The sequence below is a fragment of the Meleagris gallopavo genome, chromosome 19 (assembly GCF_905368555.1).
Source record: "Meleagris gallopavo chromosome 19, MGAL_WU_HG_1.1, whole genome shotgun sequence".
Taxonomy (NCBI): domain Eukaryota; kingdom Metazoa; phylum Chordata; class Aves; order Galliformes; family Phasianidae; genus Meleagris; species Meleagris gallopavo.
The window spans coordinates 4,568,367-4,585,388 of record NC_139422.1 but is presented as its reverse complement, the minus strand read 5'-3'; the positions used below and the strand labels follow the sequence as shown (position 1 = coordinate 4,585,388).

The 17,022-nt window shown below is 47.5% G+C and overlaps 1 protein-coding gene across 6 annotated transcripts in view; it reads right to left on the bottom strand.

Annotated features, from left to right (window-relative positions):
* Window positions 1-17,022, bottom strand: part of COL27A1 (collagen type XXVII alpha 1 chain) — a 128,529-nt gene that overhangs the window by 63,381 nt on the left and 48,126 nt on the right. For all 6 annotated transcript variants that reach the window (XM_031556174.2, XM_010720821.4, XM_031556176.2 and 3 more), the window contains 7 exons: window positions 12,366-12,419; window positions 8,597-8,641; window positions 6,829-6,882; window positions 6,379-6,423; window positions 695-748; window positions 358-411; window positions 163-216 (listed from right to left, as the gene is read on the bottom strand). In XM_031556174.2, coding sequence (XP_031412034.2) covers window positions 163-216; window positions 358-411; window positions 695-748; window positions 6,379-6,423; window positions 6,829-6,882; window positions 8,597-8,641; window positions 12,366-12,419 — 360 coding nt within the window. The remainder of the gene's footprint in view (window positions 1-162; window positions 217-357; window positions 412-694; window positions 749-6,378; window positions 6,424-6,828; window positions 6,883-8,596; window positions 8,642-12,365; window positions 12,420-17,022) is intronic.

Below are 17,022 nucleotides of genomic sequence, written 5' to 3'. Positions count from 1 at the left end.
ACAAAAAAGGCTTGGAATAGTGACTGGAGGACAGGTGAATTGAGAGAAGGGCACAAAATAGACAGCTTGCCCAATTTCCCAATCTGAACAAAGGAGGGGAGTACATGGGCTTGCTGAAGAAAATAGCAAAGGAAAGGTGGAAGAGGAGGTGGTGGGACATACCTCAGGGCCAGGTGGTCCTGGAAACCCCATTGGACCTATGTCACCAACTTTTCCCTGCAGAAATCAGAAAAAAACACAGAGAGAAGTGAACTCCTGGCTGCTGGCTTTTCTGTTTAGAAGAACACAGCTCTGCCCAGTTGGGTGCTGGACCTCTGGAAAGGGACATTGGGGAGCAGAAGACGTTTGGTTACCTACCACAGGCCCTGGTTTCCCTCGTGCCCCAGGGACTCCAGGCAAACCATGGCTACCCTGAAATAGAAAGACAGAGGATTTTTCAGAAAACACAACGAAGCATCAGAAAATACCAACTTTCCCACCTCTAGTCCTTTCCCATCATTTTTATTATCACTTATTTTTATTATATCTTTTTAAAATTATGAATAACAACAAAATTCATGAGTTGTAGCAGAGTACTCCAAATGAGAGCTATCTGAAGAGGAGGACCTTTTGGCCTGAGGAGCCAAAAAAGCTGATGGCCACACAAACTACTCAGGCAAGGAAAAAAACTGATGAAGAAAGGGAAAACAATTACCTTGTCTCCTTGGAAGCCAATATCTCCTGGAAGACCTGCTCCTCCTTGATCACCCTGGATACACACCACCAAAGAGAGTTAAAACAGACAACAGCAATGGCCAAAATGCCCAGCTCCATGATAGATGGTACATCGTATAGCAAAAGTCTCATTCCTAGTTCCATTCAGAACTGGTGACAAACTGTAGATCATATTCACTCTAACAATAATCCTAAGCACTGCAGGCATTTCCCAACACTGCTTCTGAACTGGAAAATGATATTGCAGGGAAAGAAAAATATGAACGTGCAAGGCTTGTGTTTCCATGCAAGCTGCAAGAAGAGTGGCACGTTCCTCTGGCTAACAGCAACCGTGAAGGTGGTGAAATGTTTAGATTCAGCTGAGCAGAAGAGTTAGTTAAGTTTTTGAGAAATTGACCTTTTCTCTCATAAGGTTCTAAAGCAAGGGAAACAACACTCAGGAGTCCTACTGTTGGCACCAAAGGTCAGTCCTCTTCCAAAACCAAACAATAGTAGCTTGCAGTAATGCTTTAGAACCACCCCACTGCCAGTATCTAGGCTGAGATTTCCAGGACTGTAGGCTGCTGTACTTTGGGATGGAGTCCCTAACTTCGAGCATAGCACCAGGCACAGTACCTTCTAGCTGAGCTCTCTTTCCCCTCTTCAGGACATTCTAACACATTCTGACTCCCTAGGCAGAAATAAGTATCCCTGTTCCTAAGGGAAGGATTTCTGGGGACAGTAGGCTATCTTGTGCTAACCCTTTGCCTCGCTCTGTGTATCAGATAACCTCTGGAAGGCACTTCCAACCTCATTTATTGAGTTCACTCAAGTGAAGGGTAAGTCAAGGATGGGGCAGAGAAAGAAAATTCTACAGGGGAAGTCATAGAGGAATGACAATAAAAACTCGGTACACTGACGCTACCCAGCCAAAATAACTGCTGGAGGAGCTCTGTCCCATGCACAGCACATGCTCTGAACTTGGCTCCCAAGTAGGGGAACAAGCCATGCAAGAGCACAGAGCTGTATGGTTAAATGTACTTCACATGGAAGACATATGGACTGTGCTACAGAGCCAAAATCTACAGAGAGACGACAGAGGAAGTCTGCTTCTACCCCAGCAAAAACCACCCACGTGTTATCAAAGAGTTGAAATAATTATTACTACTGTGGTAACTTGCTGGGGATAATGAAATTGTGAATGGTTTCTACTTCAATTGGGAAAGATTTGTTGGATGCAACTTTTCCAGAAGGAAAATACTAAAGAAGTGTGCAGATCCAATGGCAGAAACATTTCATGGCTTCATGCTAAATTAGATGTTTTGGTAAATGTTCTGAGAACATTGCACTGAGCCATCTTCAAAACAAGTCTTCTGTATAGCAAAATTGAAACGCTCTTCTAAAAAATGTTAAGTGAATTTTAATCCTTTTTTTTTTTTTTTTTTTTTAAGCCTGAAGTATTTTAATTTGAGTCAAACAACCGGCATTCTGCTTCATCCAAGCTACTTTCCATCTCTTCCTTTTCTTTTGGCAAAGCATGCAAATGGAAAAAATCAGCTATTTACACAGCTCCTGTTCGGATGAACTGCAAGTATCAGAAGCAGTAGAGATGGCCAAAAGAATACTGCACGATCCAACTCATTTTACAGCCATTGCATGATTTCTCTCATCTTCTCTGAATTTTCCACTTATTTTACCTACTCCATGGCTTAACACACCAAAATCAGCAGGCAACCAATTCTGCCAGAAAACAGCAGGAAAACAGGGATTTTTTGAAAGTGAAATCTTCGCTCTGAAATCACAGCCTTTATCACCTCTACTGAGGATGAAAATACAAATCTTTAATTTTCTACACGGACAGTGTGAGACACCAATGGACTCTGTTAGTGGGGATGGGAGGAGGCACAATCTGAAACTGCAAAGAGGATCTGCCTGTGGGACACTGCCTGTGCTTTGTGTTTCACCTATAAAACAAAGGCAGCTCCAGAGATGCAGAGGCCCCTTTTAATGCACAGTGGGCTGTGAGGGGAGCGACCGACTGCAAACATGATGCAGGTTTGCTGTCTGCAAGATGCAAAGGTCTCTGTGCAAAAACCCTATATTGCTCTCGTTTGGGCATTTCTCTATCTAAGGCTTTCTGCTTGGCAATGTGAGGGGAGCTAACAATGCAGACCCGTAAGAGGCATCTTACTGAGCCATGCCTTTCACCAGCTGCACACGTCCTGATTCATAAAACACCTTTCAATAAACCAGCAGCTGGGATTTCCCCTGATTCTTCCACCTTTCCTCTGTACTCATCACCTCATGTGGTTTCTGAAGACCACTCTGTTTCAGGGTTATACAATTTCATCTCTCCCTGTAAGAGCAGCCCTCTCTGCTCCCTCTCCTTACCTCCGTGAAAATATATAAATGGAAACATAAGAAAGACCCATTCTGTGGGAGAGCTGAAGCTGCAAAACCCACCATTAACTTATATGAAGGATGCAGAATGAGCTGCCTAGCTCCAGCATGCTCTGCACTTGCCTGCCTGAGTACAAAGATGTGATTTCTGCAGGAGGAGTGAGACACTACCCCTTATTCTACCTCATACCTGAGCATGCGATGCATGCATTTGGGTTAGAGAATGGCACCCTGTAAAACACTGACCAAGGCAACATAGGAAATAAAGCCTAAAAGACAATGAAGAAACCCTTCCATGGCAAAGGGCAACAACAGCAGCATTCCTGAAGAATGCAGCATTGCAGGGAGCATCTGTCCCAGCTGGGTGGAGGTGGCAGCCCCAGGACCCTGCACACTCAACCCAGCCACCCCACACTGCATTTGGGTTTTAAAGACTTCCGATCTGGATGCTTTTAAGTGAAGGGAGTTTTCCTCAGCTACAAAAAGACAGATCTGCACAAGGCCACATGCTTGGCATGTGCCCAAGGCAGATGGACTGTGCAGGGGACTGCGTCATCTAATTAAAGCTTCATCAGCACATCCACAGAAAGAGCATCCATGAGTGGTGGCCTGGGCTGTGCTCCAGGTACCCTGAGGTGCTGGGTGCAGTGCAGGCAGCACCACATGGGTGTGCAGGACAGGCAGGAATATAATGGGAAAATGACCATCCCTTGGCAAGTAGGACATGGGACACTCTGAAACCCCTGACTGCCCCTCAGGTGTGGGTGAGTCCAGGAATGGTGGTGGATTCAAGGTGTGAGGCCCCTCATCTGCTTCACGTTGCTAATTACAGATGGTTACTGACTGATGGCAGCACGGAGTGAGGTTTGTTGATCTCCACCTCTGATGATCATAGAATCACAGAATCAATCAGGTTGGAAAAGACCTCCAAGATCCCCAAGTCCAACCCCAACCCATTCCACCATGCCCACTGACACGTCCCTCAGTGCCACATCTCCACTAGAACACCTCCAGGATGGTGTGCCCACCACTCCCTGGGCAGCTGTACCAGTGCATCACCACTGATATCCTAATATCCAACCTGAACCTCCCTGCACAACATGACACCATCACCTCTCATCCTACTGCTGTTACCTGGCAGAAGAGGCTGACCCTCACCTTTCTAGCACTTCTTTTTATACTTGAAGTCTAACTGCATTTACCAACTTCCTGGCACCGTGATGGAATAGAAGAGTTGCTGTGCAGTAGCTGGCTGTGATTTCTGACTAGTTAGCTAAATTCAACTTGGTACTTGCACCCTGAACATCCAACAGGGAAGGGAACTGCTTTTTTGGGACATAACCAGGCTATGAATGAAGATCTCTGCAGAGGCAGATTTGCAAACAGTCATTGTCTGGAAATGTTTCAAGAATGGCAGGAGGCAGACTTTCAGCCTGACAGACAGAGGGACTAAATACACGATGCAGGCAGGTTGTTTATGTTTCTGGTCACAGCCGAAAGATAGCTTTGTCTGAAGATGATGATGGAGAGTTATAACGAAGTCAAAATCTAACAGGCAGAAAAATAATAGTAAGCAATCAGGGAAACCAGTCAAGCTTTTGCAACCTAAAAATAACAGCGGCAGAATCTATCAGTGACAGAACTGCATTTAGACTGTGAGCCCCAGAAGGCAGAGATTTTCCCTTGCACAGACTGAGCAACTGCAGCGAGAGCAGCTGCCATTTGCATTTCTCAGTGGTACCGCAGCGTAAGCAATTAAAGCACAGTGTAAACAAGCTCTAAGAGGGGATGAGTTTTTTTGCTCATAAAGGCCAAATCAGAATGAGAGAAAATAAAATGGCTTAAAGGCACAATTCACTAAAGAATCATGGGAGTCAGTGAAAGCCAAGAAGGGAGACTGTCCTGTCCGAAGGAAATGCAGTGGGAGAGGCAGCAAAAGAGGGAGAGGAAAGCTTCCCATCAGCCCAGCAGGGAGCCAGCAGACAGGGCTGTTGGGGGTGGCGGATAGTTCTGCTCTTGGGGCTGTCATGAGGATAACCCTTGTGAGAGATGCAAATTGTTTGTGTAACATCACAAGAAGAACTGGAGAAATAGTGGGGATAAACACAGTGGTCTGTGTAAAGTGATGGAGACGGCACTGGCCATGAAAGTTGATTTTGCTAAACACTGACTTAAATGCTGTCCAGTTCTGATTGCATTCAGCTGTTTCTTCCAAGGAGAGATGAAGAGACTGTGGGCTCTGGGAACTGGTGTTGAGCCAAGAAACCAACTCCAATGTCAAACTTGTCCTAGAGAAGAAGACTTTCTCTTGCTCTCTCATTCCTCTCTACAGAAGTGAAAAGGCAGCATGGGAGAAATGGAACTGCAGACAGGAGCCCTGGCAAGGAGCTTCTGTAACGTAAGGAGAGTGGAAATAACTGGCTTGACACCACTTCCTCCATGTGCAGTTCTGGGCTGCTAAATCATTCTCTAAAAGCAAACATCTAATAAGAGAAAAAACGTCACACAGAAGGAGGAGAATACAATTAATGGTCATTGTGCATTGCCCTCCTAAGCAATCAGAGTGATGACTGCACCTCCCACTCCTTTAGACTAAATAAATCCTGCAGCTGAATATCTGTAGGAGGATGGTTCTCATGACAATGAGACATTTACACACGCAGATTCATGCTGATTTAGCTCAAGCTGCGTGTTTTTGTGCCAGCAGCACTAAATCATTGCAATCAATGCCCCTCTCCTCTTCTCTCTTTCTAGCGTGATTTATATCAGTTTGGCATAAAGCAATTTCCTCTTGGCAGGAAGCGGTGGTGAGGTGAACCTCTCGGAGCAGGAGTAGAGATACTGAACACATCCTGGGGACCAGCGAGCTGTGCTGCTTTGTCATATCATGTTTTCCCCAAATGCATTAATGCAACCTCACTGTCAGTGCTCTTGGGCTTTCATCTTCCTCTCTATCCCATCACATAACCAATATAAAAACATAGAAGCCCAGCAGAACACCAGATGATCATATAGCTACCAGCACTCCCACTGGGACAGAGAAGCTCCAAAGAGCTCAGCACAACTGATCTACTCTAGGGCTATGTGAAAAAGAAGATGGGACAGATATCATAAAAGAAAGAGAAATCCAAACTGCACTTTCAAGAGAGAGGAAAGATGGAAGGATGGGAGCAAAGAGAGCCAGAGCGGAGGCACTACCATGATGCTGAATGAGAAACAGAAGCTGGAAAGGGGATTTCACATGCAAAATTAAAACACAGTGCAATAAGGGAGTATTCAGATCACCTTATCACCTTTCAGTCCATGTTCTCCAGGGTTTCCCATCAGCCCCTGAAACAAAAGAAAGCCCAGACTGAGATCGAGCCATAGCAAAGACTTGCTCAGGTCCATGTCCCCAGTGGTACTGGTTGCTCAGACCCTCAGCACTGGCCCAGCACAGCCCCATGGCCCCATGCCTGGCTGCTCCCTAAGCACACTCACTATGGACCTTCTTCACATAGTTTGTTCTGGAGGCACATGGGGACAATACCCCTGGCATCCTCCAGTAACTTACAGCTACTGCAGACCACCAGCAGGATTTTGGGTCCAGCAGTCCTGTGCCTGGGTGAGGAGACAAGCACTACTGCTGCCCATCTTCTCCTTCAGGATGGTCACTACCACCCAAGGAAGGAACAAAATGATCTTCAGTGCTGCTAGGGAGGGACAAGAGCTCACACGGCACTGCTATTCTCTCACCTTTAAGCCCTTTGGTCCTGGATAACCAATAGGTCCAACAGAGCCCATGTCACCCTAGTGAGAGAAAGAAAATGACCAAAGACATTAGATTCAAAGCCAATGGGTTCAAACACCTCTCCCATCCAGTCCCTTGGTATTCCTCAATTCTTCCCGATTTCTGAATTGATTTTCTTTTCACTGTTTGAAAAATTAGAGTATTGGATAAGGCTGCCCTAGCAGCATGGCCATTCTGCTGCAAAAAGACAGCACAGCATCATATATTGGGACCTGCAGAAGAAACTACAGCTCTGGAAGACCCTGGAGTTCACAGCGCCTGTGTGTACCTGCATGCACACGTATAAAGGAAAGCCTTCAGTGGCCGACATTTAAATGGGCTTTGATTGCCCTCAGCCCATGAAGGGAGGCAGTGATATGCATGGCCACGTGTCAATAAACAGGGCTGGCTCTGGCCAGCCGTCAGGGCCCCAACAGATGCCCTTTTCATGCCTCCCAGCATAAAGGCTTCTTGTAGAAAGGCATTTACTTAAAGCTTTGCCCGCACAGCTAATTAGGGGAGCAAGAAGCTTTAGTTTTGCTTAATTCTGCTCTCCAGCCTCTTTCAAACAGGGAACTCAAACACCTGCAGCGTGCGGAGGGAACAGCCCTTCCCTGGGGGGCTGTGGCAGGGAGGAAGGAGGGCAGCATGGAGCAAACACCCAATGCGTCTGCATGCCCTGCAGAAAGCTTGGGGCAGGAGATTTGGGGAGAAGAATGTGGGGGGAAGGGCCCCATCTCCCAGCAGGGTGGAGGGGGTCACCCTTAGATCAAAACTGCTGGAGCACCATATTTGAGGGACGTGGTCAGTGGGTACGGTGGTGATGGGCTGATGCTTGGATTTGGTGATCTTAAAGCTCTTTTCCAAGCTTAATGATTCTATGATGCTAGGATTTTCTCTGCTTTTCCTGCACACTGAGTCTAGAATTCCTGGGTTGGGTGCTCTATGTCCACATGAGTGCCCCTGGGACCTTGCTCTCAGCTGGCTCCTGTAACTCAACTACTGAAAGGCATAAGCAGGCTGTTTTTAACCTTCATGGCAAGTCAGCTTTTCATGGATGATCACAGAAAAGGAGCAATTCTGAAAGCTGTAGAGCTAACAGGACCTACCACTTCTTGTGCAGGGAATGAAATACCTTAAAACAATCTATAGTAGGCCCTAAAATTAAACTCTAGTATGTTCAGCTGGGCATTCCCTAACCCCAGCACAGCTGCCAGCGATGAGCTGCTGCCCTTGCTTATAGACATTTATCTCCTCCAGGGAAAAGATGGAACAAAGGATGGAATTTGGCTGTGCCTGTGGTTACCTGGATTAGTATTGGGATGGTGGGAGCATGCATGACATTCCTGCGTACCCAGAGAGCAGACAGTTCCTGCTTGTGGTCTCCCCAGTGAGCAAGAACTGTGCACCCTTAGATTGCTGCTCAAAGGGCCTTGCTTTGTAACAGACAACAGATTCTGGTGTGGAATTAATACTGCATCTTTGAAGAAATACCCTGGTAAATGCTATTGAAAGGGTGAGTTATCTAGCAATAAGTGCACAAACAGTAAATATTTTCTGTCTCCTTTTTGCTTAGAGAGTATTTGCTCCTCTCCACCTCCCACCCTCCAGCCATCACACCTCCCCCCCACACAGCCATCCCCTGCACAGGAAGGAGAAAATCTGTGTGCAGTTATGCACCCTGAAAGGGTTAAAGTCCTGAGAAGCCAGATCTCCATTTGTTTTTATACTTACAATGAGTCCAAGGACTCCAGGAGGACCTGGGGCTCCCAATTCTCCCTAAAAGGAAAGACAGACCAACACGGTTACAGACTCTTTGTAGACAAACAGAGGCTGAAAGGCAGCTCAGTGTTTCAAGGGCTTGAGGGCAGGGAAAACACCATCCCTCCCTCCTCCTTCTGTTCCCACCCCATGCAACTCCTTCCTCTAGCCAAAGTGATGGAGAGCATCCATCGTGCGGGTGCTCGGCCTCTCCAGACACTGGGCTGCTTGTTGTTCCACAGCTATTTGCAGCTGCAGTCCTCTCCTGGATGGATGAAAGCAGTATTTCACACACGGGGCAGGCAAGGGAGAGATTGGAGCTGCCCCAGGCAAGGGGAAGGCTCAGGAAGAGAGGGGTCAGCAAGGTGAGGATGGGATGGAGAGGCAAGCTGCTGCTCTGGAGCAGAAAAGGTGAGAGGTTGGGGGTGGTTAAAGAAGTGTAAAGCTTGTTATAAAGGGAGACCACAGAAGAAAATTAAACTGGGCAATTTGGGGAGAGAGTTTGCTGGCTTTTGTGCTGGCTGACGGGCCCTGGAAGCGCGCTGTGCACGTGGGGTAATGTGAGCTGCTCCTCACCGAGAGCACACAGGTAGGGTAGGGTGGGGAGCCAGCAGCCTCCTGTAATGCTGTCTCACCCAGCTGGGCTCAGAGATCCCCATTTTGGGCACAGGCTGCTCTGAATTCTCAGCTTCACCACAAACCCTTCTGTGCCAGCCTCCTAGGGACAGGCAGGTGCCCAGGGTGCCAACAAGCGCTGGTGGCATTCCAGGAGGAGTGCAGCAGAGAAATTGTGTCAGACCCACAGCAAACTAAGTACCCAGGTACTTTAGCAATCCCTATGGGATGCTCAGCCAGTCCCTGGTCTCCCTTGCCACAGTTCCAACACCCTGGCAGTGGTTGTTAGAGCAAGGCCCTGCCCTTGCACACCTCCATCTCCAGCAGTGCCTCTCCAAACAAGCGCAATGGAAATCCTAAACTTCCTGTTGGCTCAGACAGCCCTTCCCCTGCTCTGGATCACGCTGGCTACTCTGACAGAGCAGCTCAGTTTACAGTGCACATCTGGTGGAGTCCCCTTCGGTACAATAAGGCTCCCCTTTTAAGGAAGCTTTGCCTAGTGAGAGAATGAAAGAGAAGGGGACACAACGTGACTGACCGTGCTCAGCTTTCTTGTGCAAAGGGTTACGTGTGTTTATTTTATGGGAAGTGGAATAAAGGACTGTTGGGCAAGCACACACAAAAAGCGTTTCATAATCTCAACCAGCCAAAAATTGCTTTTTTATGGTCAGTTCCTTTCCTGCATACTTGGGACATCTGTGGAGCAATTGTTCCTCACGGGTGGGATTTCTATGTCCTCAAAGCTACTGTAATAAGGTCAGCTTTGAGCATTCAGTCACGGGCTGGTGCTGGCAGAAGAGGAAACATCCCCAGGGTTGGCACAGGAGCTGTTCAGTTCCCCAGGAAGCTCTGCAGGCTCTGTAGATGGCTGGGATGAAGAGCATGTGGATGCTCAGCTCTTGGTCCTAACAGGCACAGGTGGGACCACCTCGATTTCTGACTTATGTCACATGGGTATTCCTCAAGAGAAAGGGTAAAAGTGGAAATGCATGGCCTCATGCCTAATGCAAAAGGATTTCCTCTTGGAAGAGGAGGGGGTGGATTCCTCTGGGAACCCAGGCAGGACCAGCTGGTATCTGAGCTGTTCCCTAGCCTGGGGAAGGGGGATTTACAGGTGCTCCCTTCCCAGCAGTCAGTCAGGACATGCTGAGCCCTGACTTGCAAGAGGAATCATGCTCCATCCTCCTTTGCAGCACATAAGTCTGGCACCGGGACAAGAGACAAGAAGATGAATCAACAGTCCACGTCTAATTCTTGTGATTAAGAGACTAATTGGAGTGGCTAAAGCGCTCCGGGAACCGAGATCTGGAATGCGATGGCTCAACAGTTCTCAGCAAGCTGGTAGGAGGGGAATCACATCCTGTGGTTGTGAGTCTTTGCTCTGTCTGGTGGTGATGGAAAGAAGGTGAGAGGCTGTCAGCTCTGCCATCCCCATGCAACAGCAGCAGCAGAATGGAGCAGCTTGGGACCCAGGACAGTCCGCCTACCATTTAGCTGCATACCCCACCTAGCAAACTCGGCATATTTGTCTGTTCCACAAACAGACTTTCTGGCATTTTTCTGCGTCTGTGACTCCGCTTGTGACCCTGTGAACCTCCCTTTAAGTCAGCCCAAACAGTCTGTTTTCATTCTACGATCTCCAAGGCACATTAATATTTAAAGGCTGTTGATAAGATGAAAGAAGAGCGATCCTTCTGGATGAATTAACGGAAAGGACATTCGCTTCTCCCCGATGCTCTGGGAACTGGCATTCAGCTAACTCTGAGCCCATATTCTGAATGGACTTAAGACTATTTGCAAATTTAAATGAAAACAAAACAAGTTATTTGGAAAAAAAGGACTCTTTCTGACCTCCCTGCTCTTCCTGGTGGGCTGGTTGGAAATAGCAATACAATCTAGAAAGTTTTCTGCTTTGGGACTACTGATTCCGCTCTGACCCATGGCTTATGCTGATTGAAGGATGGGAAAAGTCCTGCAGAAGTATTCCTTGGGAATCTAGTTCTTTCAGCTCAATGCAATTGTAACTGTCGTGCTAAGTTCCCACAAAGGATGTAGCATGGCTGAGCTTGGCTTGCTGGTTAGAGTAGCTTGGGAAAATAACTTGTGTCTGCATTCATGATGAATGGGAACTTGAAGACACATAAGGAGTGCGTTACCTCACACATTGAACACCATGAGTGATTATGTGTGAATAACCAAGACAGTATGAATTTACAAGATGAATCAGAACTCCTCATCTGCTAATTGAAGAACTGAGAAAGCCATTCAGAAAATCATTTCAGATAGTTAATACATGTGGGAACTTATACAATCCAGAAAAGCAGAGGAAAACACAGCACGCACCCAACTATTTGGTATTAAGTGCTAAAAGAGCAAAGCAAAATAAATCTCATCAGCATCCAGCTGCTTAAACGGTCCTTGGGACCATCCTGACCCAGTTCCCAGGAGACACATCTCATTCTTAGAAAGTCAGCAGGGGTGAGATAGAGAGTGGAGAGAGGTCAAGGACTCGGGAGCCTGGAGATTTCTCCCAGCACCATGCTGGGCCAGCTGAGATCCAGGCAGGGCAGCAGGAGCCAGAGCACCAGCTCTGCTCCTCAGTGCACCCAGGCTCCAGAACAGGCAATCTGGCACCTCTTGCGCTACCACTGATGCTCACTTCTGATGAGGAAAGGTACTGAGCTTGGAGCACTATGACAGCGCGTTCCTCTGTCCTGCTACGTTCATGTAAAGCTCCATCCAGAGCATGCTGGAACCAACAAAATGATTCCTGTGGCTCTGTAATGAGGGCAACACCTTCCAGCCGTGGCTTGCTCATCAGGAGCAACATCCCAACCTTTTCTTATCTGACTTTTCTTCTAGTCACATAACATCTATTGAGACTGAGGCACTGGGAGGGTGATGGAACAAGGCAGAGCTGAACAGCACAGGATGAGCTGGCAGTTACAGGATGCAGGGCTGAACAGAGGAACTGGGAGCAGAGCAGGGTGTAACTTTGTTTTTCAAGAGGGACAACAAAATATCAGCAGCTGCCACCACATTGAATGCCTTCTTTCAGCTCTAACTAGCATCACATAGCAAAGCATGCTGTCTACCACAATGGAAAGAGGAAAAGCTATGAACTTACTGGGTTCCCATCGATGCCTGGAGGTCCTCGTTCCCCAAAATCACCAGGAAAACCCTGAGGAGAGGAGGAAAATATTAGTGTTACTGGTACCAGCTTGAAAACTACTCCCCTTGCATTCAGTGCAGCACTTCAGTAGCCAGCAGATCAGAAGGAAGCCCAGGCCAACAGCCCCCTGGTCATACCCCACCCACAGCACACTCAGCAAGCTGCTCTGCAAGGCCAGGAGCTGCTTCCCTCCCCTCTCCTGTGGCCAATGAAGGGTAACGAGCAGTATCATTTACCAGGCTCAGCCATCAGCTGTGCGTTAACCAGTGGGAGCCTGGGGAGGAAAAGTCAACGAGGAAACAGGAAGGCTTTTTGCTTGGCCGTGCTGTGGAAAGCACCCATTGCTGAGGCTGCTGGGTCTGATGCGTTCACATCAGCCTTGCCTGTTCCTAACAGTGTTGTCAGCCCTCAGCACACTTCATACAGCAGGCAAGGCTTCGGCAGTGCCAGGTAGAAAGTCAACGTGTGCAAAGGGGAGAAAGGTGAAAAATCAGCGCTTCTCTTCTGGTTCACCCAAGTCCTTCCATACGTCCCAACAAGGAAAATGCAGCCCTGAAGGTTACGTTGTATAGTTGACAAATGAAGAGTTAATCACACGTTTGCAAGACCAAACTCTGCATCTAAATATTAAGGAATGTTCTACTGATAAACACAGTGCCTCCTTTAAAGTCGATCCTGAATCATTTATATTCTGGAAGAGTTCATAAACCTTGCTGCAATGACTGTCCTCCTCAAAAACGGACTATCAGCCTGAATTATTTCCCACTGGTGACAATTGTTTTAACAGTGTCTCCTTCTCACAGGACAGATAAATGGCTTAATGCCTGTTGGATCCCATAATGCTTAATGGAGCTGATCAAAGATGCATGGAGAATTCTCTCCTGTGCACCCACGACCTTGCAGCTTGCCAAAGGAATGAACAGTTCTGAGCTCGTGATGGTCCACATTCTGCAGCCACAAAAGACCATATTTACTAGATGAAAAAAGTCACCACTTACCAAAAGTCACCATCCTAATTTATTACACTATCCTGACTGTGGACATCAGGATGGAAAACTAAGGACTATAGTCAGAGCCAGACCTCCATTCACCTTTGGTGGCTCACAACTCCCAGCCAACACAACCCCGTAGGAAGATACCTGCTCACAACCCAGGTGAAATATGGGAGACCTGTTTAAGACAACTAAAATTTTGTTACTGGCTTCTGAGCCAGGATTTCACCTCTCTATACCACTTCCCTGGGTAATCAGTACACCCTCATGAATGGATGCAAGCTATTGCTTATTTGCTTGGATTCCATAACTCTATTTTACGGGCATCACTGCAAATGGAAAAGTTGTCTACCTTTCCAGCTGGGCACTACATCCCTTAAGCCTGTGCACAAGCCAAGGAGCTGTGGTAAGCAGCCACTGCAACAGCCTTCTGCCACCTAGAGACAAAGATGTCAAATATAACAAGAAGGGGAGGACTGGAAGAGGGTAAAATCTTCTTTAATAAAAAAGAGAGGAAAAATAACTCTGCTACATGCTGAATCAATCAGATCAGAAGAGATATATGTAAGGAAAACTCATTGCTCAGGCAAGACAAAAAAAAAAAAAAAAAAAAAGAGTGCCTTGTAAGGTTTTGCTGTTTACAGTCATACAGCTGGCCAAGGAAAATATGAGCAGGCACAGACTGATACTGTACTCACACTGCTGCAGACAGCAGTGCCAGCCTTCAGCAATCCCTCATCCTTCTTTCTGCAGAGGGCACAGAGGGACCCACTGATGCCATCGGACCCTGGGGCTGCTGAGGTGTCCTCTATGGAGCCAAGGCCTTCCCAGGAGGGAAGGTTTCACTCGTTGTAAGTGGAATTAAATCAATATAGCTACAGCTGCATAGTATCATCTAGTGAAATATTTGCTTAAGAAATGTGGGTTAAATCTCTTCCACAGTGATACTAACATTGCACTTTTCTGCCAAAAAAAAAAACAAACAGAAAAAAAAAAAACACCAAAAAAACCCCTATCCAGATAAGAAACTATTTAAAATCACGCTTCCCACTAATCTCTTTTTATGTCTCAGTTTCTGTTCTAACCTCACTGCTCAAAGACAAAGACACGGGAGATTTGAGGCACTAATAGAGTTAATACACCTCTCGCTTTTCTAAGGCTTTCCAACAGCTGATCTCCAAACATTTAAACAAGCAGATGATTCCCGTTTTCAAGGCAGAGCTGTGCACCCAGATGAGGCCACTTGGCCAGCCTTACCCAGTAGAGGTTCAACAACCAACCCCCTTCATGGTGCACTGTGGTCCCCATCGCGCAGCTGTGTTTTCTTCCCATCCTCGAGATGGAAAGTGGTGAAACTGGCACGAAATTGAGAACCTTTCTCATCCTGAGCCCATAGTTCTCTGGGATGGTGCTTGGTCCCATGATATTTTTTGGCTCACATTGTAAAATAAACCCAGAAGAGGAGACAATGGAAAAAGCAGCTTTAAATCAATGGACCCCGAACATCCTCATCCAGGCTTTGAGCTTGGCAGCACAAGGATTAGCACTTTAGCAGATTAAATGAGACCAAGGCTGGTGACTGGCATAAAGGAGGATGTTTCAGCATCCCTTCAGTCTCCAAAGGCTCAATCCGGGTTGTGAAAGCTATTATAGCACAGTTCTGGTCACAGCAGGAGGCAATCAATCTGTTAAGCACCTAATGAAAAGAAAGCACTTTCTTTCCATGGGGTAAGCAGTAGCAGCTTAAACCACAATTACCGTTCCAGTGACCACAGTGTCCTAAATTCATTGGCTCTCACATGTCTGCAAAAGCTGTTTTTTTCAACCCTCCTGCCTCAGCCTTGAGGACAGAGATGTTCCTCGGGAATAAAAGCTGTGCTATTCAACCGAAACAAGGAGCCTAGGAAGTACAAGAGGACTTTGTTATCCCCTTGGTTCCATCCCCGTGGTGCCGGAGAGCGGCTTTGTGCCCCCTCCCCTGAGCTCTGCCCCAACAGCCCCGAGCCCAACCTGGCTGGGAACACTCGGGTAGGTGGGCTGTCTGCTGCAGGAGGTTTGTGGAAGGGATTACAGAGCCCCTGCTCTCCCGACCTTCCCAAAGTTGAGTGCAGAGGGTTGGGTTTTTTTTTTTTTTTTTTTAGGTACAGCATAATCCATTGTTTTCTCAAAAAATTGGGATAGCAAAGAATAACACCCTAGTGGAAAACATCCAGCTGCGCATCCTAAGTGCTCCCGGGGATGCATGGAAAAAGTCAAGGACTGGGAAGGGACAGCAAAGGGCAGCAGAGCTGGAGGGAAACGCTCGCCTAACAAGTTGTGCCGGCAGGGAGCCAGCTCCTCCGCAGTGACTGCAGTCAGGTATGACAAAACTTTTGGCTCCATCTCTCAGCTGGGAAATACAGAAGGTAAAAAAATAAGAGAGAAGCCCAGCTGAGTGGATTTCACATTGTCTAAAGGAGAAATTCAATGAAAGAAGCAAGGTGGTGCTTGAAGAGGGGTTGGAGAAAAGCCATACAAGCAGAAGCAAAACCCAATGACTCTGTGCTCCCCTCTGTCCCCCCCCATGCAGTGGCTGCAGTTTGTCCTCACATTACTGGAGTGGGAGCTGAGACAAAGAGATGCAAGCTGGTTTATCCCAGATAAAACCAAGAAGTCTGAAGCTGAACCAGTAAATAAATCTACACTTTCGAGGTCCCATAGCTGTGCCTCAACTCCTGTTCATCCATGCTCCCTGCAAAGGGCATCCTCTCATACACCATGAGACAGACACTGGAATCAGCTCCTTTGCAGCAGGGGATAACATCCCCTTCTATCCCCCCCTTCTTCCTTTGCTTAAAACAAACAGAGCAGCCTGCCCTTGCTTGCTGTTGTCAGCCAAAGGGCTGCTCCAGGTCTGAACACATGCCACCAGCTCTCATCCCTGCAAGGCACTGTCCCTAAGGAAGCAGGGCCAGGTGATGCTCTGAGTCCTTTGCTTCCCCAAGGCCCTCTCAGGTGTGCGCCCGTGGGTGGGTGTGTTGTATGTATACAACATCTGATTCAGTTTAGAACACTTTTCCTGATGGAGTAAGGGAGGCAGTCTGGCAGCTGCTGCTCCGAGGAATCCTGGCAGCTCTGCACGCCAATAGAATCCTTCTCCAAAAATAGGATTTTATTTTCCTGTTGGCTGAAGGTGAAACTGCTCAAACCAACCAGCCCTCCTGTCTTGTCTGCAGAAGGCTGCATCTGCCAGTTGGCTCCGTCCAGGTAAGTCTCAGCCCAGGAGCCTCCACAGGGATGGAGCGTGCAAGTCCAACAATTCAAACAACAACAAAAAAGGTAATGGTGGGGAAGCAGGGCTGAGGGTGAGAGAAGGCATTCACTGGGGGGGAAAAAAAAAAGAAAAAAAAAAAGAGGGAGAATAAAATAAACAAATGGAGCTTATGTTGGCAGCATCCACCTCTGAGAGCGTTCCTGCTGGAGAACGCAGACATGAGCCCTGCACCGGCGGGCACGAGGGCTGGCTCACACCCAGCAATGGTTCCTTGAGTGGCCCTGCAGGGATCCTGGCAAAGCCCCCATGCCCAGCCCACTTGCCAGCTTAATCCATGCAGCTACACAGCCTTTGCCTTTTGCTCAGT